A 27767-nucleotide genomic window follows, 5' to 3' on the forward strand; every position below is an offset into this window, starting at 1 on the left:
AAACAAAATAATGAATCTGTGCGATTAGAAATATTTTTACCAATGGACCTCATTCACCAATCGTAAACAAACAACATTTAGCCACGTGATTCTCTATCTCTTCTATACAATTACGTAACAAAATGACTCAAGAGTCTTGAATTGTAGAAAATTTACTCTTCAAGTCAATGTAAACATAAAAGTGACATTGTTAACAACATAGGCATTAAGTATTCAAAGGCTCTATAAATAAACATTTTAGAATTATTTTTTTTTAAATAGCATTGCCTCATTTAGTCTCGTTTCTAGAGCCTGACTTTCTCTTGTCTCAACACAAACATAATGTCATTCATATCTCTTCAAGTCTCTTTTTAAATGTGATACTCATTTCTGCACTCACACATAGATACATGCGTGCTAACACTTAGCCTGCCGGGGACACTACAAATCGTTCACAGACATTTCATTCATCGACAAATCGTTCACAGACATTTCATTCACCGACAAATCGTTCACGACTGTTCGTTCTCTCAATCACACATAAATACATTCTTACACTTAACCTGCATCAGTGTTGCTCTGTACCAGTGTTGCCCTGCATCAGTATTGCCCTGCACCAGTATTGCCCAACCGTTTTTTGACCAAGGTGCCATGGTTCACGTGCCTCTTCACCAATGGAACCGATCTTGTACGGTTTTATTTTGAACTGTGGGCAGACGATTCAAAGGGCTGGATATCACCGGATGTGGACCGCGGGCTGTAGATTGGGCAACACTGGCCTACATTCATTCAAACATAAAATACCAAACTCTAAATCTCAGGCCTAAAACACACTGAAGAGACTCTGGAATGAAGCACAAAGTGGCCAGAATAGTCTCTCTAGTTGAAGTCAAAACAATTAACTTCAAATTAAAAAGCCAAACTGGCATTATTCGTTGTCTTCCTTAATTAGGTCAGCAGCTTTTTCAGCAATCATGATTGTTGGAGCGTTGGTGTTGGCAGAGACCAGTTGAGGCATGATTGAAGCATCGGCGATTCTCAGGCCGTCTATTCCTTTTACTCTGTACAGATAAACGTGGAAATTATAAAGCAATAATATGTCTAGTACGACTCGATACAAGCCTAGTCTACCCAGGGCCCTGTAATCCAATCTTGTATATTTCTCTTTAAACATAACTAAGGTTAGCTTTATAGACCGATATCATTTTTTACATAGTCAACGTTTACTTAGAATCTAGGAATGCGCAGATTAAAAAGATAAGTTATTAAAGATTTTCATCAATGTCGAAAAAAACTAAAAATAACTAGCTTTTTGGTGTATCCGGCGTACAGAATAAAGGAAGGGTTGATACTTGATAAACTAGGTTTTTTTTAGGCATACAATTTCTGTGTGCACTTTTAAGCACTGCTGAATCCATTTATTAAGCTCTTCAGTTTATTGTACAGAATAAGTTAAATAGGGTGGAAGTATTCTAATCTTATACATTACAGACGTTGCATCAAAAAAAGAAGATAATTACGTCCTACGGATTTCTTGTGTCAATCTAGTTATGAATGTTAATCAGTGACTTAAACTCTGCCAAGCCGTTGGTTTTACTGGCTGATTCAGGCAACCCTTCCCATTCTCTAATGGCACTAGGGAAGATGGAGCACTTGAACGAATTATATCTAGCATATTGAATAAAGAATGTGCCTCTATATTTGTGTTTGGTTTTTCTATTTGTAAGTTATAGTTCGAAGATCAACTACTACACATAGAATGATATTCAAATTAGAGCTGGTTTTTTTTTCAGTTGGCAACAGTGAAGTTTAATTTAGCGTCCTTGACATTGTTGACTTTTATCGTGAACATGTTGTCATTAAGGGGAGGTAATGACACATTTTGAAAGTTCTATTATTGTTATATTGTAAAGAAATGTGATATTCTTAGTTTGCTTTGTTACAGTGAACAAGTACGATTACTAAAGTGGACACTTACCGCAGTCGACTGTCCACTACTGTCTTTGGGTCATTACTGGCTCCCATCCTGCACGTGCCAGACGGATGATGAGCTAGCCATAGTGATTGAAGGTAGAGTTAAACAAACAGAATTACATTATATGCAGAGAGAAATACAGACTTAGTTCATCTTTAGCTACGTTTGCACCCGCCTTTGCTCGGGCTTTTCCGTTATTTGATAAAATGCATCTCTGCTGTTTAGCAGTTAAAATCCATGTCAAGATGCCTGATTTGACCTAAATGTAGTAAACTCTTATTGTAATGCAACTTTACATATCCTAAGATCACCGCTATTATATAAGGAACGTTCGGGCCAAGTTTCATTTAGATTGGTCAAACGGTTTTGATTTCTATAAAGGACATTCATATATTCTCCTTACATTCTACTTTATATATTAGATGGAGAAACTGAACTTGAAGAGATAAAGTGATCAAAGATATTTGATGTTTAAAGATGCAACTTTAGCCTATCCAATGATGAGGCTCAACAAGGCATTGTTATTTCAGATTCACATTCAAGGCTTTGTTAAACCCGAATCTATATACTCTTGGAAGTCATATGAAAAATAAAAGATCTATACTTCAAAGAGAAATCCATGCTCATAGACATTTCTGTCCACTTTGCCCTAAAATATGTTTCAGTCTTTGTTTAAACACAGTAGAAAGTCATTTCAGTTTCACAGGTAGCTTTTCGTCAGTTTGAATCCATTGACTTCTTTCAACTTTGTGTACATGGACAGCTTTAGTATGTTAGGATAATTGCCTACTGGTTACTTGAGTTAGTCATTTTTTACAAACTTTACAAGTTCAAGGTTGTTGGTGAACTACAAGTATTCTGCTGTATCACTTCAATCTGCGCATTAATTTGTCATTCAATCTCTCTCTCCCCCCCCCCCCCCCGACCCAGTCCATACACAGACTAACAACTCTTTCATAATGCACGACTTTAAGCGTGCGTTCTTTTTTTTCACGCCCGAAGCAATGATGGGAAATTGATTTTGTCAGCGATTTTTTATTTTCATAAGCATCTATACTGTATATATACTGTAGTGTATGTCTGCGATGTATTAGGCATACTATACTGTAGTGTATGTCTGCGATGTATTAGGCATACTATACTGTAGTGTATGTCAGCGATGTATTAGGCATACTATACTGTAGTGTATGTCTGCGATGTATTAGGCATACTATACTGTAGTGTATGTCTGCGATGTATTAGGCATACTATACTGTAGTGTATGTCTGCGATGTATTAGGCATACTATACTGTAGTGTATGTCTGCGATGTATTAGGCATAGTATACTGTAGTGTATGTCAGCGATGTATTAGGCATACTATACTGTAGTGTATGTCTGCGATGTATTAGGCATACTATACTGTAGTGTATGTCTGCGATGTATTAGGCATACTATACTGTAGTGTATGTCAGCGATGTATTAGGCATACTATACTGTAGTGTATGTCAGCGATGTATTAGGCATACTATACTGTAGTGTATGTCAGCGATGTATTAGGCATACTATACTGTAGTGTATGTCAGCGATGTATTAGGCATACTATACTGTAGTGTATGTCTGCGATGTATTAGGCATACTATACTGTAGTGTATGTCTGCGATGTATTAGGCATACTATACTGTAGTGTATGTCAGCGATGTATTAGGCATACTATACTGTAGTGTATGTCAGCGATGTATTAGGCATACTATACTGTAGTGTATGTCTGCGATGTATTAGGCATACTATACTGTAGTGTATGTCAGCGATGTATTAGGCATACTATACTGTAGTGTATGTCAGCGATGTATTAGGCATACTATACTGTAGTGTATGTCAGCGATGTATTAGGCATACTATACTGTAGTGTATGTCAGCGATGTATTAGGCATACTATACTGTAGTGTATGTCTGCGATGTATTAGGCATACTATACTGTAGTGTATGTCAGCGATGTATTAGGCATACTATACTGTAGTGTATGTCTGCGATGTATTAGGCATACTATACTGTAGTGTATGTCTGCGATGTATTAGGCATACTATACTGTAGTGTATGTCAGCGATGTATTAGGCATACTATACTGTAGTGTATGTCAGCGATGTATTAGGCATACTATACTGTAGTGTATGTCAGCGATGTATTAGGCATACTATACTGTAGTGTATGTCTGCGATGTATTAGGCATACTATACTGTAGTGTATGTCAGCGATGTATTAGGCATACTTACATGTCATTGCTAGAAGGTGTGCGTAACATTTCCAATACGCTTCTGAGTTAAAGGAGTGGTTCTCACACCCTGGCACAGGGGCTCGGTCTACAGTGGCACCCATCCTTTGGAACGGTTCCGTCTTGATAATTCGTAAGGCTAGCTGCATCGCTGATAAAAAGATAAACTTACACTCATTAAATAGTTGGATATCCATGAATTTACATCATTGTCAATAGACTTTTACTCTATACTAGTATACCAATGGAGGTACGGCACTGAAAACAAATGGCAAAGAAAGAAATTTTGGGTTATTAGACGAGGGCGCATCATAGTATTGATTTAGTGTGCAAAAGACGTTAAGAGTGTATCTTTTAAATCGATCAATGCTTACGAGGGTATCATGTGGCAAGTACTACGATCATTGGCTTCTTTTTCCCTAACTATGCGTTGCATAAGATGGAATCCGATGCGTTCTAAAATCCATAAAGTAAATTCCCAGCCTTGACATGGACTCGAACTGAAGACTCAAAAGAAACAATCTCGCATTCCTATCGGGTGTTTCAAGACCGTTTCACTATTAATAGTCCTTGCTACTATATAAACTATCATATGTTCCTTCATAAAGATGATTATTTCTTATGAGTATACATGTGTTAATCTAGTCATGTATGCTAATTAGAGACCAAAGCTCTGCTAAGTCATTGGGTTTCCTGGCTGATTCAGGCAACCCGTTCCATGCTTCAATGCAATTAGGTAAGCATGAGTATGTTTATTAGGTTCTATTTCTTTGTATTTTTTAAAGTTATGGGTCAGTGTTTAATATGCTATTGTTATTTAACTTTTTATTCTTGGTCCTTGTCTCTAAGTGTAATGGTTTAATTAATGATGGTACTCTAGTCAAATGTGAATACTGATTTGTTAGAATTATTTCTAGGTTGACTATTGTTGTTTTTTTTTGCATTGATGGAACAAAATACAGATTCTAATATTGGTCTGGCAAAAGGTAAAAAGTATTTTAATCTTATGTTCTTGCTTGACCTGTAAAACATATTCTTTTAATAAAGCATAATTTGATTTTCTAATTAATTTGTCCATATGGGGATTTTATGAATTTTTTTTTTAAGAAAGAAAGTTGTTAATTTTTTTTTTACTCTTAAAAACTTGTGCCATTTTTTTGTCTAGAAAGAATGCTCAAATTGGATTTATACTTTTAGTCTATTTTGGGATGCGCAGTGGCTGAGTGGTAAAGAGCTTCGCTTCCGAACTGGAGGGTCCCAGGTTCGAATTCTTGTGAAGACTGGTATTTTTTAATTTTGGGATCTTTAGGGCGCATCCAAGTCCACCCAGCTCTGCTCTAGTGGGTAGCAGACATTAGTTAGGGAAAAGCTGGTCGTTGTGCTGACGATATGATACCCTCGTGAACTGTGGACATTATCTACCCAATAGATTGCGATGTTTATTCGTCTATTTTGATTTTAGTTTCTGAACATTTTGCATCGGATTTTCGTTTTTTTAACACATGTATAATAATTACAGACTTAAGACTAGCAGGCGCGTACCTTTGACTAGTGCACCAAGGTCGTCTGGATCAGCCAAATATGCTGGATCTATTGCTGGATAGTCCAGTGGATCTGATGACTTAAGCCGTAATGTTCCTCTGCTCTTTGGCTGCAGGATACATGGCAGTAGCAAGAATCCAGTTCTGTCGGACGAAAGTCTCCAGTTCTGTATTAACTGCAAATGAAAGGTTCATCTTTAACATTCACTAGAACCTGGATACTGCTACTGTCACACAATTACACGTGGCAATGGCAACAACTTAAATTGAAACGTTTTTTTGTTTTTTTTCGTCAAAATGTTTTTTCAGCACTGGGTGTAATTAGACCCTATAAATAGCTCATAACGTCCAAGGAATGACTGTAATCAACTAAGCAATTATCGCAATCAAGAATATTCCAGAAGCTAATGTTAGTTTGTATACCTATTTATAAGAAGCAAGAATCATGAATTTTGGGTTTTATGAGTTTTATGCCGGTGTATTTTAACTTGGATATAGTGTGAGCTAATTCATTTAATATGTGAATGATTATTTTTTGTTTAAACAATCGACTCTTTCAATAGGAATTCTATAAGTACCATACTAATTAAAATATCTCTGGCTACACAAACAACAACTGGGGTACGAACATATATCTTATCGTATAGTTGTTTGCTCTAATCATGTATAGTTATTTCTTATGCACAATTGTAAACAAATGTTGTCACTGAAAATAAAGAGTATTATTATAAGAACGAACCACCTTTACAACTGGGTGGACCCAAATTATGCTCACCGAGACTCGAACTCGAGACCTCTCTCAAAACAAGCTTATTACCACCCGATGACCAGTCCCTAGAAGTGTTAAAAGTATATAACTCCTTGTATCTAGTAAGCGGTAAATGTCTAATAAGCTGCTTAGTTTTTTTCTCATCTACAATTATTTCGAATTCGTAAATGTGTTTCTGATTCCAACGTGCAAAGTTCCCCTTTCAGATCTTGTGGTCTATAGGGCAGATGATGTAAAGGTCATCTGTTTCTGTGGCCTGCTGTTAACGAGGGTGCCATGTGGTCAGCGCAACAACCAACCGCATTTTACTTTTCCCCAACTAATGTTAGGTATCCATTAGAGCTGGAAGGACTCAAAAGAGGGGGGGGGGCAAAGATTCAGCATTCATCAGGATTTGAACTCGGAGCCCCCGGTTTGGACGAAAAGCGCTTTACCACTCATCCACAGCGCCTCCGATTCAAACCCGTTTATTTTCAAAGAGGTTGGGGTTCAAAACTTTTCTTTCTGAACATTTAATCATCGTTGTAAGACAAACCTGAGTGCTAATACCAGGCATGACCTTCATAAACTTTTTTTTAACAAACCTGAGTGCTAATACCAGGCAGGACCTTCATTAACTTTTTTTTAACAAACCTGAGTGCTGATACCAGGCAGGACCTTCATAAACTTTTTTTTAACAAACCTGAGTGCTGATACCAGGCAGGACCTTCATAAACTTTTTGTCCGGGTAGGCGCCCACTAGAACGAGTTGAACGTCAGGCTGGGGGAGGTTGGGCTGCGTTTTCAGGTAAGCCACAGCGTCATTTCCGCCAGGTGAAGTAAGTGGACCTTGGAAAATGGATAACTCTGTTAGTTTGTGTGGTCTAATAGTAGACTAAAAACTAATCTTAACCCCACTCTCCTATAGACAAAGGGAAATATTCCCGATGCGCCTTAAACAGGTTGGTTACTAGTCTTCTCGATTTTGTTCTTAGAAGTCCCCAGCAGTCGCTAGGGTAAATAAAGATTTTGGAAAATTCAGTTATTCTAAACATGATTTGATTTTTGATTTGAGGCACATCGGCACAATTTAGGCCATGTCGTGCCTGCAGTCCCTTAAGGACTACTCTCTCTCTAAACAACAAGGGCCAGATTCTATACAGTCATATAATTAAAATCAAGGTCTATTCACAGTTAAAATAGCAAAGGTAGTAAAAATTTAAATATTTGGTAAAAAATCTAATGTAAATAGTGCATGTTCACAAATTCAGAAGTCAGATCTTCGTAGATAGCCCCACTTCCCGAATAAAGCCCACTACCTTCCCAGGGTCGACGTTATCAAATAGTGTTTTTAAATTAGTGGCTCTAAAATATTTCGCCCTGACATCCTGGTATCTGGGGCAGTTATTCTAAACAAAAAATTAATATAACTCTTGGTAAGAATTAATACAGTAAAAAAAATGTTTAAATAGAAACTAAATCAGGCTTCCTTTACTCTCAGATAGATTATCGGGGCTGTAGTTCAACAATGCAAACAATTTTGTTCAGAATGCAATAACATTAAACGAGAACTTCCTACAACAAGAAATCAGTGACGAGATTTATGAAGGCACCAAGAACATGGCTGCCTTGCCCTGTGGTATGCGCTTCTCGCTGTCCTAACGACGGTCCCGAGTTTGAATATCGCTCCATGCCATCTTCTGATATTCTTAAAACAATGAGAAGAAGAATGCGCTAGAGTTTAATAATCATTTCTGAAAGAGCTTTTGAAACAACATAAAGATTTCAAAAAATCAAAATGGGAAGCTTCCTAGCAACAAAGACTATGACCTAGACTTGGAAGAGTTAATCAGTGAGGCTAAGACAGTCAGGGATAACACAGAATCAATACCCTGAAAGGAAATGCAGATTTGTAGTTCTATTGGGCAGATGATGTAAAGGTCATCTGTTTCTGTCTATTTTGACCTTATATCTATGACGACTATGCCACCCTATGTTGCATCATTCACAACCAATCTCTAACCTCTTCCCACCATCACCATAGAAAAACACACACACACTCCATAACAGTCTATTAAAGGGAAACTACTCGGGAGAAAGTGAAATTAAGTGGATGCGCCCTTCAGAGTATTGGTTACCTGTGCCAAATGTAGAGTACTCGAAGTGATGATAGGTAGATATATAAGAAAGTCCAACACTGGTGTTAGTATTGACCAATAGGAAAGACAGCACGTGGTCTTGCAGGTTGTCTCCGACAGGAAGATCTGCCTTGACAGGAATCTACAGGAAAGAAAGGGAAGCTAGTTATTAATTCACTTATCAGAAATACACAGGACATCTGCTGAGGACAGTCGTTGACTTGTAGCACCAAATATCTGGTAGACAATAAAACCGCGGTATGCCTAGTATATTTTAACTTATAAAACTTGAAATAACTTCTTTGTGAACAAAACTAAATAGAACTTTTATTACAATAGAGACAAATGTAACTTGAGATGAAATGAAATAAAGTTATATTTTAAACAAATCTAACTCACTATAAAAAACACGTCTTCACACTCTGGTACTCTGGAGTCGTCTGGCGTACCCAAGACAGCTTACGACAGCGCCGTCTATCTTGCATCATCCACACTGCATAGCCACCAACCAATAGCTAACTTCTCACACCATTGAAACAAACACACACACACACACACAAACACTCCATTACAACATGTTTGACAAGAACTACTGAGAATGATATAACTGACAACTACCCTATTCTTTTCTTTAGGTAAACATTCATGCTTACCTGGAGAGACGTCAGAAGTTCACTGGGCCCTATTCCAGATAACATTAACAGATGTGGGCTCCCAAATGCTCCTGCAGACAGAATCACCTCCAGCTTAGCCTTGACCTTCATCTCTTTTGGTTGTCTCCCGGAGGCACCTTGTGTCAATGTGACCCCCACAGCACGGCCTTGTGCAATGTTGATCTTTAGGAAAACATGTCATAGGTTCATAAGCCCATAGATTTAAAGATGGAAGCCTTTTGGCTCTATGCAAATGTTTCTATTTACAACCATTTACGACAATATATCATTTTTCACAGAGTAAGATATTTATATATACATTTTATATTTGATGATCAGACAAAGACGGCAAAAAGAGAACCTAAATCGACCACTGACCTACAACGGTTATGTCTGCGCAGGATGTGGCAAAATATGTAGGTCGCAGCAGGGACAGGTAAGCCACGCGAAATACTGCACCCCTCGTTATTTTTCTGAATCGAGCCTTATTATTAAATTTGATATTTTGGTGTGTTTTTTTTTTAGCACATCGGCACAATTTAGGCCATGTCCGTGCCCTTTATTATTTAAGGAAGATAATCTAACGATGAACTAAACAGATTTGTAAAATTTGAGATTCATTGAAAAGTTAAAAGCTTGAGTTTGTAAAACTAAAATGTTTTTTTTCTTTGTAGCAATGTATAGAATTACGTAGGATCAAATGTTTGGACATATTATTAAGGGTTGCTTTTGGAATCCTTAATTGAACGTTTCCCTTGGATCTCAGTATATACAGAAATAAGAATTATTTACTAGCAAAGTAGCTTAAGATTATAATTATCCAGACTATTGTAACGTCACTAGCAAGTCTGTATAGTTTGTTGAAAGAGTGAGTACCTTATGAACATAGCTGTCTGGGACAATGTCAAGGTTCTCACGCTGTGAGGCGGGCCACAGATAGGCCCGGGCAGTGCTCCATCTCTCCCCCTTATAGATATTACTCTGTGTATAGCCGACACCTAGATGATCGATTACACAAATGTAAAGTCAGGTGATAAAAATGTACCTTTCCCTCTTACACATACAAAGACGTGTGTAAGTAAATAGACTATCTATGGATCTATTTTCAGTTTATGTTTTATGTGTGTTCCGAGCTGTCCCAGTTGAGATGTTTAAAAAAAAGTTTAAAAAAGCAAGCGAAATATATTAAAGAAATACTTAACAAAAAGAAAGAAGCTTATATAAGGGAAAGAGCTTCACATTTACAACCATATATCTCAATACTGTAAAATTTAGTTCCCTTTTCTACATCAAACAATAATAATTACCACTAATTGGCTAATTTTTAGATTGATCCGTGTTTTGTTAGGGTCAATGAATAATTGTGGAATGGGAAGTAGAAAAACGTGCACAGAATTTGTAGCAGACAGACAGACAGACAGACAGTGAGTTGATATAATCTTGGTAAAAAAAAGGTTTTCAAAAAGCCTGGAAACTGAAGGTGGCTCTCGCTTTACGCTCTGCGTAAAGATTTACTTCTGCACTTCGTAATCAAGAAAATTACTTAGCTAATTATTTATTATTTATAGCTTTTATATAGCGCTACTTTAATGCTTATAGCGTGCTCAGAGCGCTTTGGTCCAATCTCATTTGTGGACCAGTGGTTCTAGGTAGCCAAGCCAAGTTCAAGCGCACTTGGCCTCTCGACCACGCTTCCCACTAATCTATCAGCAAAGGCAGCACCTTAATGGGGCTCAATTGGTAGTAAGGGGGGCTTCCATTCCCAATTCACACACGGTGACAAAATTCCAAAGAAACGCCGAACTAGTTCAAGTTTTGGCAAGAAAAGACAATGAATAAAAATTCGTTTGATGGCATGCTGGGATACTTCAAGTCACCTGACAAAATCCTAAATTCTCTCCTATCGGGAATTGCATTCTAGGGTGCAATTCGCTAAAATATGTTTGACAAGTCATAGGGATTGATGGGAAATAAAATGATAAAGTGATATAAATTGGAACACACAAAAAAATTGAAACAAAAAATTAATAGAAACAAAATGGTCCTAGAAATAAATGGATAAAACTGAAATGAAAGAGATGTTCAAACAACTACCTTCCTGGTCTTCTCCATTAAAATCCGTCTCTGAATATCCCAACAGCTTGACAGCCTCGATGAAAGTTGAAGACAACGGAGAGGTTTTGATTTGTGTGATCTTCATGGGTCCCTGGGTCCCCCTGTACTCTGTCATGTTCATGTCAAGTCAACAAAATCAGGTCTCATTAGAACACATGAAATCAAAAATTTGCAGTAAATGTTGTTGAATTTTCAATATTTACCTTTCGCCACAAAATTCTTAACACTGCCTGCAGTCAACAAGGGCTGTGGCATGGATATTACAAAACTGATTAAACAAATATAGTGTGATACTAGTGTTTACAATGTGTACGTTGATTCTGATGTATATATTGTGCATGGGTGTGCTTATGGTTTGAAGCATGAAGTAAGCTAACTGTAGAGAACAATAATATAAAGTCGGTACACAGCGAGGGTTTAGCGAGTGTAACAAAATGTCATGTTATTGGAAGCATAGAAATGTGTTCTTGCCACTAAAGAATAATTGTTTTTAAGCCACTGACGAATAGCTTACTAGGCTCAAACAGTCACTCACACCTTTCATTGCCTCTTTCTCCCGCCCACTCTTTGCTTCCACCCCCTATCTTTTGGAACCCTGTGACGAGATATTAATTAGTTAATATATGGCTTGTTTATTTAGGTCTAGGGGAAATTTGATTAATTTTATCCCGCTCACATATAAGATTTTGTACAGGCACACCGCAACTAACAGTAAGAACAGACCAATATCATATGTTTATAAATAAAATAATTTAATAAATGAAAGTTTACAAAGGAAAATGATCAAATAAAATTATAATTAAGAAAATAAAAGAAGGTGCTAATATCTAAAATAACTGCTCATCATGGATTGCTAATTATTGAGTGATTGGAGGAGAAGAATGTTCCTATGTCTGCTACTTATTTTTCTTAGCTGCTAGCTCCTGGGTCGTCTTCTGGCGGTCGTAGGACTGGCACTCAGAAGGATGAGTCATCCGGCTCTGTCTTAGGACGTCGGCTCGGGATATCCCTATGCTGTAGGCAAACTGGCTCTATAGGTGAGGCCGCTGCCTGTTTAGCAATAGAGATGGTTGGTGCTGCAAACTAAGTTGTAGTGGGACGATCTCTTAGCTGTGATCTCTAGCTCGTAGAGAGCCGTGCTAACTCAACACCAGTTTATCTTCTGCTGCGAAGGGTGCTCTAGTCTGTCGGCATTAGGCACTAACTATTGGGCAGTGGACAGTTTGGGCCGGGTACTGGGCAGATGATACTGGGCAGTATAGGGCACTGTGGACACTGGGCAATATGTTAGGGCCAAGGACAGTAGGCAATGCCTTCTTGCTAACAGGTATGTAATTGGGGGGGGGGTATCTGGTGTGGTCTGCCTCGGTTACAGCTTTCTATGGAGATCTGGTAGTTGTAGCAATCGTGGGTAGTAACCAGGGGTAGCAATCAGGGATAGCAACCAGGGGTAGCAACCAGGCTGGGGATAAGACAGACAATTAGGAACCTCCTAAAGACATTGAGTAGGGATTCCCATATGCCTTGCAATCATTCAGATGTAGGCATTGGTATCAATCCCAATAAGGCATTTAAGACAATCATGTATAAAACTTTTAAAGTACGTATATAACTCAATAACAAAGGATATAAGTAAGATAACCACAATTAATGGGCTATAATACAATGTAGGATGATACTAGTCAAGATTCATCCATTAAATTTGATTACGCCGATAAGTAATCAGTTACAGTAAAATGGGGAATGAGCATACTATATACTAAAGGATAAGATGAAAATAAAACATTAGGGATATGGCTACAGTAATAAGGGTTTGATATAATTAATCAAAATTACATTCATCCAAGGAACTATAAGTTCACAAGGGTGGGAGACATAATAACATGCATGAGGGATATACAATAGAAATGTGAAATAACTAATTTCACATGGGCTCTGTAAGTTTAGAGCACTGTGATCTAAGTTCTTAGACAGTACTTAGATTCACGAAAGGTTATTGTTTACATCCATCACTAAAATACAGGAATGGATGAAACATAACAAATTAAATATAATAACTATAGTTTCAAATGTAGACAACCATAGCGGCATTAATAATACTATATGAAGATATAGTATCGACATAAAATAGTACAATGTACATACATAGTAAAGTCATAATGTAATGACGGGGAACGTGGTTGTGTACTAATGTGTACTCACACATCCCTATAAGATAAGAATGAGTATAGTAAAATGTTTACACTTACCCGTTTGTCCCTAATGAAATCTCACAACTAAACTTCCTAACAGAGGAGACTGTATGAATCCTAGCGGGCCTAACTTAGAATGTTTGGGTCTCTCTATATATATAGATGGGACTTTTCGTTTAACGGGTGGGGAAGAAAGCTAGCTGATTTTCTCACATGTATCGATGTACCGGAGATGTCAGGCGTCAGGTCAGATTTATGGTCAATATTCGTTGCCTACCGTGAGAGTAAAGTCTTAAGCGAATATGTATCTGTCCAGCCCGAGTGCAATGCTATTCTTAGAGCGATGCGTATCCTGCGGGGGGGGGGGGGGGGATAGGTGTGAAAAGTTATTAGGCCGCGGCGTGTAGCGCGGGTGCAGCGACTTCATAGTGTCACCTGTCCAGCGGTCAATAATTAAAAGTTAGCCCTAGAGAAGCTAGTTAATGTTTTATGTCGAGATTCGTCCCGTGAGAAACGTGCGAGGGGGGATAAATCCTACAAGAAATTAGTTATGGGTGGACAAGAAAATAATTGTTTAAGTTAAAAATTAAAGTTTCTCACGGTTTGCTGGGAAAAACTAAAATGAACTTTTGTATGCAAGTTTCGTATCGTCACATACCCACCCACTTAAAAAGTATTCGCAGAATACTATTAGTACTTGCATATAAGTTTCATTTGAGCTTTGTCGTTGTCCAGTCTAATTGTCCTAAGAGAAAAAAAAAATTAATCTGAATTCGAGGATCGTGTCGTAAGGAAGGTTGGGCGTCCAGGTATCCGTTTAAAGTCTAATTTCGATCCCACCGTGAACTGTCGTGTTCGGGTGGAGAATAACGTGACCTGTGGTTGAGGTCAGGTTTGTTTGGGTACCTGTGCGTCCTATCTGAAGCAGTGAGGGGTGATGGGGTGTAGTTGCGATATGATGGAATGGGTGGGAATCGGTGGCGACTACCACCCTTGTGATTCCATGCAGGTATCATATTTATACGTGGGGGCCAAAACTGTTGACCACGCCAACGCCTTCTGACACTGTCAATGTCAGGAATTAGGGGTTTAATTTCCTTAGTTCGGTTGAACTGAGGCGTTGAGTGATGGCGCCCAGTGTTTGACTGATTTGGGCCATCCTTCTGTCTAGTCGTTCTACCGACTGGCAGGGAAAAATATGGCTTCTTAACATTTCCCAATGGTACGTATTGGGAGCCAAGAATAAAGTCGTACACGGGTGATTCCATAACAGCAGCGTTTATGGTCCCGTGCAAGTATCGACATTCTACATGAACCCTCGCTATGGGCAAGACCATTGGAGGTGTAGTTTTGTCGACAGTTTGGATCTCTACCGTTTCACCGGTGAGATCTGCTGAATCAATCAGCGCTTCCTTTATTATGGAAGTAAAAGAGCAGGCTGTATCAAACATGATATAAGTTTGAACGCCGTTTATTAGGGCCTGTTCTACACCTGGAGGTGATGTAGAGGGATGAGGAGGTATATAAGGGATTTCTGGGCCTACCGGGTTACCAGTCTTGGGACGTCGAACGGTCGTCAGGGCCGATACGACGTGTGGGGCATGTTGTTGTCGAGTCCTCCTGTCGTCACGCGTGTTATGTGAGTCACGGTGAGAGGGGTGGTAGGAATTATTCTGGCGTGATTGATGGGGAGGGCGGTTCGACTGGTTGGATGGGTGTTGTGAAGGGACACGTGCCTGGTTGTTTTGATTTTGGTTGTGAGGTGTGGGCTGGGCAGGGGATGTTTCGCTAGATTGTGGTTCTGTTACGGGTGTCTTAGCTTTCTGGTCTCGTCTGGCAGCTATGTATCGGTCTGCAGCAATTGCAATGTCAGAAGGGTCAGTCGCCTGTTGCTCATTGACATATATTCGAGTTTCCTGCGTTAAGCAGTCTCGAAGCTGCTCAGCCAGAATAAGGTTTCTAAGACCTTCAAACGTTTCGGGCATTTTGCTTAGGGCTAGCCATTTCCCGAGGTATTTGTCCAGCCTGTCGCAAAGATTGACATAAGTTTCTTTGCGCTCAAGGCGGGACCCTCGAAACTTCTTATGGTATGAATCAGAGGTTAGCTCAAATTGAACCAATAGTGCCTCTTTTAGGGCTTCAAAGTCCTCCCTTTGGTATGAGGGGAGCTTCGTGTAAGCCTCGTAAGCCTTGCCTCTAAGGCATTGAGCTAGCCTGAAACACCACCTATCCTTGGGCAAGCTATAATAGCGTGCCACCTCTTCGAATCGTGTTAAATAAACTTCAACACTTTCGCTCTTCTCATCGAAGGGCTCGAAGGGGATGTTAGGTGAGCTACTTGAGGACCCTTGGCTGGAAGCTGGGCTGGCAGGCTGAGAATCAGCGACTGTGCGAGCCGTCTCATTCTCTTGAGCTATTTTAGCTCTTTCGGTTGCCTGTCTCTCCCGCTCCATGGCTAACTCGTGCTCATACTTCTCTTTATCTCTAGCTAGCTCCTGCTCATTTTTAAGTCTTTCATGTTCATTTTTCTCTTTGTCTCTAGCTAATTCGTACTCATTTTTGAGTCTATCACTTTCGTTTTTCTCCCTCTCTATTGCTAACTCGAATTCCCGCTTCTCCCACTCATCCAACTTTTGTCGGATGTAGTCAGAGCGGTTAGGCCCCTCTAACTCTAACAATGCCGCTGTCTCTGTCAGCTCTTGTATTTTTAGTTTTCTGTCAGAGTCAGTTTTGGACCTAGTATTGCTGGCCATTATTTACGTATGAGAGAAATAAAATTGGAAACTACTAAGACTACAAGGAGGGATATTATTGAAGTAAGAGCGTTATATGAAGCCCGTATGAAACAACCACGTTGCCCGTGATAATATAATATTAAGCACAGTGATGCAACTTAAAATAACCACAAATAATAATATTAAACTAAGTTAATATGTGATAACATCTAAAGTAAAATAGATATGAAATAAAGACTATAAAAACACTCTTCACTCCGTTTGCAATCCGTTACTTTAAGATAATGAAAGTATATTAGATATAGGAAAGTTCTACTGCTGTATGCCTGTGCCTGCCTAATAAAGGATTCCAGTTACAGATCCCGTGACAAGACCCCATTTATATGTGACGAGATATTAATTAGTTAATATATGGCTTGTTTATTTAGGTCTAGGGGAAATTTGATTAATTTTATCCCGCTCACATATAAGATTTTGTACAGGCACACCGCAACTAACAGTAAGAACAGACCAATATCATATGTTTATAAATAAAATAATTTAATAAATGAAAGTTTACAAAGGAAAATGATCAAATAAAATTATAATTAAGAAAATAAAAGAAGGTGCTAATATCTAAAATAACTGCTCATCATGGATTGCTAATTATTGAGTGATTGGAGGAGAAGAATGTTCCTATGTCTGCTACTTATTTTTCTTAGCTGCTAGCTCCTGGGTCGTCTTCTGGCGGTCGTAGGACTGGCACTCAGAAGGATGAGTCATCCGGCTCTGTCTTAGGACGTCGGCTCGGGATATCCCTATGCTGTAGGCAAACTGGCTCTATAGGTGAGGCCGCTGCCTGTTTAGCAATAGAGATGGTTGGTGCTGCAAACTAAGTTGTAGTGGGACGATCTCTTAGCTGTGATCTCTAGCTCGTAGAGAGCCGTGCTAACTCAACACCAGTTTATCTTCTGCTGCGAAGGGTGCTCTAGTCTGTCGGCATTAGGCACTAACTATTGGGCAGTGGACAGTTTGGGCCGGGTACTGGGCAGATGATACTGGGCAGTATAGGGCACTGTGGACACTGGGCAATATGTTAGGGCCAAGGACAGTAGGCAATGCCTTCTTGCTAACAGGTATGTAATTGGGGGGGGGGTATCTGGTGTGGTCTGCCTCGGTTACAGCTTTCTATGGAGATCTGGTAGTTGTAGCAATCGTGGGTAGTAACCAGGGGTAGCAATCAGGGATAGCAACCAGGGGTAGCAACCAGGCTGGGGATAAGACAGACAATTAGGAACCTCCTAAAGACATTGAGTAGGGATTCCCATATGCCTTGCAATCATTCAGATGTAGGCATTGGTATCAATCCCAATAAGGCATTTAAGACAATCATGTATAAAACTTTTAAAGTACGTATATAACTCAATAACAAAGGATATAAGTAAGATAACCACAATTAATGGGCTATAATACAATGTAGGATGATACTAGTCAAGATTCATCCATTAAATTTGATTACGCCGATAAGTAATCAGTTACAGTAAAATGGGGAATGAGCATACTATATACTAAAGGATAAGATGAAAATAAAACATTAGGGATATGGCTACAGTAATAAGGGTTTGATATAATTAATCAAAATTACATTCATCCAAGGAACTATAAGTTCACAAGGGTGGGAGACATAATAACATGCATGAGGGATATACAATAGAAATGTGAAATAACTAATTTCACATGGGCTCTGTAAGTTTAGAGCACTGTGATCTAAGTTCTTAGACAGTACTTAGATTCACGAAAGGTTATTGTTTACATCCATCACTAAAATACAGGAATGGATGAAACATAACAAATTAAATATAATAACTATAGTTTCAAATGTAGACAACCATAGCGGCATTAATAATACTATATGAAGATATAGTATCGACATAAAATAGTACAATGTACATACATAGTAAAGTCATAATGTAATGACGGGGAACGTGGTTGTGTACTAATGTGTACTCACACATCCCTATAAGATAAGAATGAGTATAGTAAAATGTTTACACTTACCCGTTTGTCCCTAATGAAATCTCACAACTAAACTTCCTAACAGAGGAGACTGTATGAATCCTAGCGGGCCTAACTTAGAATGTTTGGGTCTCTCTATATATATAGATGGGACTTTTCGTTTAACGGGTGGGGAAGAAAGCTAGCTGATTTTCTCACATGTATCGATGTACCGGAGATGTCAGGCGTCAGGTCAGATTTATGGTCAATATTCGTTGCCTACCGTGAGAGTAAAGTCTTAAGCGAATATGTATCTGTCCAGCCCGAGTGCAATGCTATTCTTAGAGCGATGCGTATCCTGCGGGGGGGGGGGGGATAGGTGTGAAAAGTTATTAGGCCGCGGCGTGTAGCGCGGGTGCAGCGACTTCATAGTGTCACCTGTCCAGCGGTCAATAATTAAAAGTTAGCCCTAGAGAAGCTAGTTAATGTTTTATGTCGAGATTCGTCCCGTGAGAAACGTGCGAGGGGGGATAAATCCTACAAGAAATTAGTTATGGGTGGACAAGAAAATAATTGTTTAAGTTAAAAATTAAAGTTTCTCACGGTTTGCTGGGAAAAACTAAAATGAACTTTTGTATGCAAGTTTCGTATCGTCACAAACCCCACCCCACCGAAACTATAAATATACAAATAATTTTTTTTTTTTAAAGTAAGAAACGCCATGCTATAGAATATATTTAAATGTTGACATACATTCATAGATCAAATAGATCTCAGGACTAAGTGTTGACTTACATTCATAGATCAAATAGATCTCAGGACTAAGTGTTGACTTACATTCATAGATCAAACAGATCTCAGGACTAAGTGTTGACTTACATTCATAGATCAAATAGATCTCAGGACTAAGTGTTGACTTACTTTCATAGATCAAACAGATCTCAGGACTAAGTGTTGACTTATATTCATAGATCAAATAGATCTCAGGACTAAGTGTTGACTTACTTTCATAGATCAAACAGATCTCAGGACTAAGTGTTGACTTACATTCATAGATCAAATAGATCTCAGGACTAAGTGTTGACTTACTTTCATAGATCAAACAGATCTCAGGACTAAGTGTTGACTTACATTCATAGATCAAATAGATCTCAGGACTAAGTGTTGACTTACTTTCATAGATCAAATAGATCTCAGGACTAAGTGTTGACTTACTTTCATAGATCAAATAGATCTCAGGACTAAGTGTTGACATACATTCATAGATCAAATAGATCTCAGGACTAAGTGTTGACATACATTCATAGATCAAATAGATCTCAGGACTAAGTGTTGACTTACTTTCATAGATCAAATAGATCTCAGGACTAAGTGTTGACTTACTTTCATAGATCAAATAGATCTCAGGACTAAGTGTTGACATACATTCATAGATCAAATAGATCTCAGGACTAAGTGTTGACTTACTTTCATAGATCAAATAGATCTCAGGACTAAGTGTTGACATACATTCATAGATCAAATAGATCTCAGGACTAAGTGTTGACTTACTTTCATAGATCAAATAGATCTCAGGACTAAGTGTTGACATACATTCATAGATCAAATAGATCTCGGGACTAAGTGTTCACTTACTTTCATAGATCAAATAGATCTCGGGTTGTAGGGTTATCTTACCTTCACTGGCCAAATGTTTGGGGACAACATCCTCGGACTTTTTAAAATAAGGCAAAACGTCCTTGTAGCTCCACCCTGATGCGCCCAGCTCGGCCCATATGTCATAGTCTCGTCTGTGGCCACGACTCCACTGCATGTAGTTAATTTGACTTGACCCGCCCAAGACTTTCCCTCTTGGAAGATAAACTTTCTGGAAAAATAAAAACATTTACAATGTAAAATAAAACACCGACAAGATATATTAAAAATCTGGTGCTTTGATATTGTAAGCCAAGAGCATAATGGAGGTCTACCATCTCCCAAGAACATATATAAGGATTGTCTTCGGGTCCGAAGATTAATGAGGAATGCAGTATTTCCCGTGGCATCCCCAGCAGTGACCTACATACTTTGCCACATCCAGGGCAAGCATAACCGCCGGTTGTCGATTAAGATTTTCTTTTTGCCGTCTGCGTCTGTCCTCGTCAGCGGATTTTCTTTTGGTCTCAAATGTGTATCCCACGGCCTTTGTGAGTGATCTCCAGCTGTCTCATTCTGAGGCCGCATGCAACCAGGTGCTCTCTTCTATGTCAGCTAAGGAAAGTTGACGCCTAAGCTGGTCTTTGAAGCGTTTCCGCGGGGCACCTCTGTTACGTTGACCACCTTTTAGCTCATCAAAAAAGACTGCCTTTGGCACACGTTCGCCCCCATACGGGATACGTGCCCTGCCCAGCGTAACTGTCGGATCATAGGAAATCCCTCTATACTGTCCATACCGGCGTTCGCAAGGACATCTTTTTTTTTCTTTCGCAAGGACATCGCTGTTTGTAGTGCGGTCATGTCACATAATTGTTTTGCAAGTAAAAATAGTTACGTAAACTTTAAATGTATATCAAAATTCAGCAATCCTTTAATTGGCTTCATAAATTTGCATAAACTGAAGTCCCAAAGGTTTCAGCCTGGCGTTCCAAGGAATTCAGGAACGTATTAAGCACGAGAAAAAGAGGAAATCAAGTTAGTACTGTGGGATAGAACTTCAATAATGTGATTGGAAGGAAAACTATAATTACATGATTGGAAGGAATTCTCTATTTTCCCCTGCCCTGCTTTTCTAACGTTACTCTTAGAGATTTCTAAGGGATATGGACGATAACAGACATTCAGATGTTCAATGACCTGAGCAGGTGTTGTGTAAGAACACGACGATATTAGATTTGTCTTAAGTCAGTTTGTTTGTTTGTTTTACATGTTTCGGATATTGAAGATAGTCTACTTCCTAGTCCAAACATCCCAGAGGACGGCGGGTATTTTGAGTTTTGGCACATCGGCACAATTTAGGCCTTGTCGTGCCCATAACAGGACGGCGGGAGATGGCACCGACCATCGAGACAATCGAACGATACCCCAGCGCGAATGACCCGGCAGTTTAAGTATTACGGGAGTCTTAAAACAGATAAAAACAGCATACATGATTAAATAAAGCAAGGACAGCAACTCGTCGTATGGAGGGGCACTAAGAAAGTTTCACCAGTGAAAATCTAGTTAATCAATAGTGGCTGCCGCAGCTCTATTCCGCCAGATATCTAAGGTATGTAGCTATGTACAGCACTATTTTATTTCGGCTTCAGCCAGGCGTCCATGTGATTGCGGTCTTCCAGACGTGAGAGTAACTATCTTCAGACGTGTCCAGCATATTTCATGTGAAGTCCAGTCACTGACCTAGCTCAGTGCAGACAACTTGCCGCACAATACACCGAACAACGTTATGCCTATGTTAACAAAGTTCAAATGAAAAATGTCTTTACCAAATGTCCCTGCCAAACGTCCTGGCCAAAGTCCCACCGAATGTCGTTATTATTATGGAGTCTATGTGTCTGTTTTATGTTATAATTTGTTTTTACAAAAGTTTGGCTGAGAAGGCTAAGGAGTTTCTGATGAAACCAGGTCTGGCATAATACAAGGGAAGTAAACTGACTAGTGTGTTAAGTTGAGATTTTTTTTTCTCAAGATAATAATAATAATTTTTATTGTCCATATGGAAATTTTACTTATAATTTGTGCATTACACCAAACAAAAAACATTATAACTATAAGAAACCAAAAGTGTACATTCACACCAGACTCACTCATAATTTACATGTGACAAGGTTTATATCAGATTGTTTTTATTTAATGATGTGAGACAGAAAAGACGTGAATTTGTTGTGAGATTTTCTTTTCTAAATATTCAATTTTGACTCTATACGTCTCCTCTCAGTTCCAATCTCTGTATATTTATAAATATGAGTTATATTCAACTTTGTTTGCCAAGCTTTGACCGCATTCAGATCTCCAGAAAGTCTATTTAAATTTTGAGTTATACATAATATAAAAAAAACATTTAACATAATTCATTACAAAGATAAAATTTTATTTAGCGTAATTGTATCAATTAGTTTGGATCAGTCATGTAATTAAATTTAAATAGATCTATGCTAACAATAATAAATCTGTGCGATTAGAAATATTTTACCAATTGTTTTTGTTTAGCGCAATTTCATGCTTTTAGGTTTCTTAATGAGCTATAAGCCTAACACATGTCTGGAACAGTTGGGAAAGGGGGAGAGAGAAGGCGGTGTCTGGGTGAATGTTACCGTGATTGCTTTTTAAAATCATAAAAATATTGCAGACTTGAAATAAAACTCAGTCTTACGCCCCCTCAATGGAACTGATTCAACTTTTACCACCACACCAGTCAAGTACAATTTCTTTCCTTTGTTCAATACCAAAAACAAATTCAACAATAGATTAACTAATTGGTTATTTTATTCTTGTTTTGTCAGTAGAAGAAATAATTTTGCAAAATTTTCAAATTGTGGGAGACAGAGTGAGTTAATGTAAGCTCTGTAAAAACTATAATACGCCTACATCGGTTTAGTTGCACCAGCCGCTAGGTAGGCTACAACAAACCAACGACTGACCAACAACACTGACCAAATGTGCTTACCTTTCCTTCCAGACCCTCCATGCTGCTCTGTTGAGGCTCACTGTAAAACATCCAATCAAATCGACTCAGGAACGTTTCCGGTACCCGTATGGGCGTGTCCATCTCAGCATGGCCAATGTCGCTGGAACCCGCTTCCAGCAACAAAACTGTCTTGGAAGCGTTCTCTGAGAGTCTTGCAGCAAGAACACACCCTGCAGATCCTCCACCGACTGAAAAGCACAACCTAGATGTTGCAATTTGAAAAGTTCAAAATGTTGTAAGCCCACCTTTCCCAACCCACGGAGAAATTTAGCCAAGTAATGAGCATCAATATCCCTTTGTTGTTTTTTTTTAAAAGAGCTTCTGTGGCCGAGTGGCATAATGGACCTCATTCACCAACCGCAAACAAACAGCATTTAGCCACGTGGTGCTCTATCGCTTCTATATAATTTACGATCTCATGTTTAATTCATGATGGTTGTCACTGACATTTTTTTTTGTTGTTTTATCAATAAGATCACGTGATTAATATGTTGTTTGTTTACGATTGGTGAATGAGGTCCATTGAACAAATCAACTGCCGTAACCTGTATGAAATGCTATTATATCTATAAATGTATATGATTTGTATATTATGCGAATTATCTAGGATTTAAAAAAAAAGTATAAATATCTTTTTCCCAAAACTATTTTTTCTTTTATTTCTTGTGTAGTAGAGAAACACGTCTACCGCTAAGGTTATAATGGGCCATTGTTCCATGCCCTCGGGCATGCATAGAGCACAGGACACAATAGTTTGGACAAAAATAAAATACATGACAACGTCAAGATGTAAAATATTTCTATAAATGGTTCTCAATTTTTGTTACTCGGAACACCTGTGAGTTTTATTCTGGCCGTCTGCAGGTATAACTCTATAACAAATTAATAGTTAACTAATAACAAATGAACTTGGTGTAATTTATTGTTGGTCGCAACCCAGAAACGTAATTTAGGTGGTCCCTCGAGGATCTAAAGATTGAAACCCACTGGTTAGCTCACGGGTTATGAAATGTATTTTTTTTAGCTATAGATCGTCTTACCTATGATGTAGTCGTAGTGGGGTCGAAGGTTCTCAACAACTTTGTACTGGGCTCTTTTGTAAACGTAAGATTGGTAGAAGTAGAAGGTGAGGACCGGCAAAAAGATGTTTAAAAGGATGCTTGAGACAGACATTGTCCAGTGATTCGAGTCTCAGGGATTGTGTCTTCCGTGTTACTCGAAGCTCGGGTCTCCCGTGTGTCTCAGAGATCGGGTCTCCGGTGTGTCTCAGAGATTTTGTCTCCAATGTGCCTCAGAGATCGGGTCTCCAATGTGTCTCAGAGATCGGGTCTCCAATGTGCCTCAGAGATCGGGTCTCCGGTGTGTCTCAGAGATCGGGTCTCCGGTGTGTCTCAGAGATCGGGTCTCCAGTGTGTCTCAGAGATCGGGTCTCCGGTGTGTCTCAGAGATCGGATCTCCGGTGTGTCTCAGAGATCGGGTCTCCGGTGTGTCTCAGAGATCGGGTCTCCGGTGTGTCTCAGAGACCGGGCCTTACGAGTGCCTCAGAGATCGGGTCTCAAAAAATCTGGTCTCCCGTGTGTCTCAGATGAGATCCTCTCTGCTCTGTCACATGACTGAGATAGATGCTCCTGAGAAAGAGTTTGGACAATATTAGAAAAGCAAGTTCATAAAAGACATGTAACAAACACATAGTTTAGGTCTCATGGCTTTAATGCCAACTAGTTTCTATTTCCACAATTCATAACATCAATGATTACTGTTTGAGTGGTATAGTAAAAGTGTGTGGCTGCCAAGCTGAGATCCTTGGTTCGAATCCTAAGATCCTTGGTTCGAATCCTAATATGTAGCTTCATTTTATTCGTGTCTAAAAAAAAACTCAGCTGACATTGAGAAAAAGCGTTACGATTTTCTTATGTTTAAGTTCCAGGATTGTCTTATGTATAAGGTCCGCGAACTGCGCTCAAAGGAAAATTAGCTTTACGTTGGAAGAGAAGAAATATAATCTCGAAGCATGAGTCCCTACAGCTGCAGCACCACAGTGATGGAATTGAGTTTCCCGCAACAGCAACAAGTTTATGTCAAAGCTCAAGCACTTTTTTTTAAAACCTATTCATTGTCAGATTGTAAAGCCAGTTTGAGGATTGTTATTTTACAATTTCTTTACATTCATTAAATGAATAATAAAATAAAAAAAAAAATTAAAAATGGTAAGACTCTTTGATATAAAAAATTAAAAGAGTTCCGTCCCTTGCCGGTTAGAAGTTAGTGTTTTAAAGGAAACTAGGGAAAAAATACTTTAAAAAAAAACAACAACATAATAGACAATGAAACACACAATTACTGCCATTTCTCTCAATTTGGCACGATTCCTCCCTTTTCAATATATAAAAACTAATTAACCTTAATTTGTTTAATTAGATAGATAATTGATGGTTTAATGTGCTGTCATCGACAATGTACAAATGTGCAAAGTTTCAACTTCATCTAAGATTATAGGAAGGGCAAATATAGTGTAAACAAGATTCATGTACAGAAAGACTACATTTGTGTACAGAAAGACTACATTTGTGTACAGAAAGACTACATTTGTGTACAGAAAGACTACATTTGTGTACAGAAAGACTACATTTGTGTACAGAAAGACTACATTCGTGTACAGAAAGACTACATTTGTGTACAGAAAGACAAGATTTGTGTACAGAAAGACTACATTCGTGTACAGAAAGACTACATTCGTGTACAGAAAGACTACATTTGTGTACAGAAAGACTACATTTGTGTACAGAAAGACTACATTTGTGTACAGAAAGACTACATTCGTGTACAGAAAGACTACATTTGTGTACAGAAAGACTACATTTGTGTACAGAAAGACTACATTTGTGTACAGAAAGACAAAATGTGTGTACAGAAAGACTACATTTGTGTACAGAAAGACAAAATTTGTGTACAGAAAGACAAAATGTGTGTACAGAAAGACTACATTTGTGTACAGAAAGACAAAATTTGTGTACAGAAAGACAAAATGTGTGTACAGAAAGACAAGACTAAGAGTGAGTTGATGTGCGCTTTGTAGAGACTTTGCTGACTTTAATATCAGTGTTAAATTTTAATAGATTTGAAAGACTCTCGCCATGCTGAGGAAGTGTAGCCAACAGTTTTAAAATGAAGATAGCTGACTCTGAAATCAAAACGTAATAGTTCGTCTACTTTTCTTGTACAATATTGTTTGTATACATCATTCTATCACCCAAGTGTCAATGGTAGAGTTGAGACATTTTTACAATACCATTACTCAGTGGTTCCCAAACTGTTTCCTTAACGAAACATTTCGCTCATTCGGAGTATTTAGCGGAACACTTTGAATTTAAAAAAAGGATTTAACTCACGTAGTGGCCTACTAGTTAATTATTCTAGTAGTTTGTGGAGCACCTATTCAGGCCTCCCGGAACACTAAGAGTTCTGCAGAACACAGTTTGTGAATCACTACCTTAACTAATTATCTAATGCACTCCCAAAAGTAAGTACATTCATCCTTCAATTAGCAGTTAGGAAATAAAAGAAGATATAGCAGTCTTCAAACATTTTATCTTGGATAATAATAATAATCAGAAATATATGTATATGTCGAAATGGCCAAAATATCAGCTCTTCAAAAAGATTGGGGACTCTTAAGGGTGTGTGTGTGTGTAAGAGATAGAAAACCAATTACTTTTTTTTTCTAGAATATACTGAGAGCTGAAACCTCAACCTTGACCTTTTTTTTTTTACTTGGCAGACGTAATGAAGGTATGCAGTAATCAAAATAAAACAAGGGACACAAACAGAGCATTAATGTTTGCACGAGCACAAATATCCAACTGGTCTAACTGAGTATGAACAAGCTTTCTTTCTGTGACATTTATAAGACCACTCATTGTAAACACTAAGATATCAACCAATGACAACATTGTTGCACTGGTATAGTGACATTATAGAGGTTATAGAGATTTTGTTTTAAGTGTTGGGATTATTCAATAAGTTAGGTGCAAAGAGACTAATGTTGCAACTAATTTTTTGTTTGCTTATTGTTTCAGTGCTTAGACTCCGGCAGCGGTTCTCAACCTTTTAAGCTCGGCGACCCCTTTTTACTATCCCCCACTCTGCCGCGACCCCGCCCCTTTTCATAACATACACAGCAATAGAAGAATACACTAAATACAATCCATATTTTCGATGGTCTTAGGCGACCCCTGACAAATCGTCATTCGACCCCTCAAGGGGTCGCGACCCACAGGTTGAGAACCCCTGGCTTAGAGTATAAAAAAAATTCTATAACTCTTTCAATAAGTGGTCTACCCTTGACTGTAGGCACCGAGAACTAACAGAACTAAAATTTTGGGAAGTAAACAATGGAAGTTTCTTAAGATATTTTTAAAGCTAAGTAACATGTAGACAAGCGACACTGACCCCAATAAGTTGTATAAGTCCGGTCTACTACGTACCTTCACAGAGAACTTTGTCTATCCACTGAACACAGATAGTGTATGCTGATCAAGTAGATCCTTTTCAACTTCGAGTGTCTTGTCCAGTGAACTTGTGAAGTATCAAACAGTGTCTCGTCTAACAAACCACGTGACTTGACTCATTTAAATGTAAGAAACCTTGACACATTGACTTCTCGCAGACAATGTTGTTTTTTTTTTTTTACTCACGTATCACAATAAAGGATTGGAGGAAAGAGGATCGGTTGTAGGAGGGAGGGGTAGTGACCCAGTCAGACCTGTACCAAGTTAAAAGACCGTAGGCTGGTGTGTGTGCATGA

General features: G+C 38.6%; 1 protein-coding gene across 2 annotated transcripts; it reads right to left on the reverse strand.

The window, feature by feature from the left end:
• Nucleotides 1-136: 136 nt before the first annotated feature.
• Nucleotides 137-27755, reverse strand: LOC106070294 (glucose dehydrogenase [FAD, quinone]-like). 2 transcript variants are annotated; one of them, XR_008774056.1, is made up of 14 exons: nt 27448-27755; nt 24004-24591; nt 22943-23151; nt 19978-20167; nt 11379-11507; nt 10161-10282; nt 9285-9467; nt 8632-8773; nt 7197-7342; nt 5747-5921; nt 4206-4355; nt 1958-2030; nt 481-1040; nt 137-420 (listed from the first exon to the last, which is right to left on the reverse strand). XR_008774056.1 is itself a non-coding variant. In XM_056006241.1 (13 exons), the coding sequence occupies exons 2-13, from the start codon at nt 24134-24136 to the stop codon at nt 908-910; spliced, it is 1785 nt and encodes a 594-aa protein (XP_055862216.1). In that variant the 5' UTR covers nt 24137-24591; nt 27448-27755; the 3' UTR covers nt 433-907. The 2 variants fall into 2 exon arrangements, 1 of the variants encoding a protein (XP_055862216.1); XM_056006241.1 differs by lacking the exon at nt 137-420 and having other exon boundaries at nt 433-1040.
• Nucleotides 27756-27767: the final 12 nt, after the last annotated feature.

Source organism: Biomphalaria glabrata, chromosome 12, assembly GCF_947242115.1.
Source record: "Biomphalaria glabrata chromosome 12, xgBioGlab47.1, whole genome shotgun sequence".
Taxonomy (NCBI): Eukaryota; Metazoa; Mollusca; class Gastropoda; family Planorbidae; genus Biomphalaria; species Biomphalaria glabrata.

Bases quoted from the DNA above. Each gene is read 5' to 3' on its own strand.
- LOC106070294 (XM_056006241.1), bottom strand. From the start codon at position 24,136: ATGTCTGTCTCAAGCATCCTTTTAAACATCTTTTTGCCGGTCCTCACC. The intron at 20,168-22,942 runs GTAAGCACATTT...TTATTTTTCCAG, and splicing joins TGGAGGGTCTGGAAGGAAAG to AAAGTTTATCTTCCAAGAGG. The intron at 4,356-5,746 runs GTACGCGCCTGC...TCTTTTTATCAG, and splicing joins CCTTGGTGCACTAGTCAAAG to CGATGCAGCTAGCCTTACGA.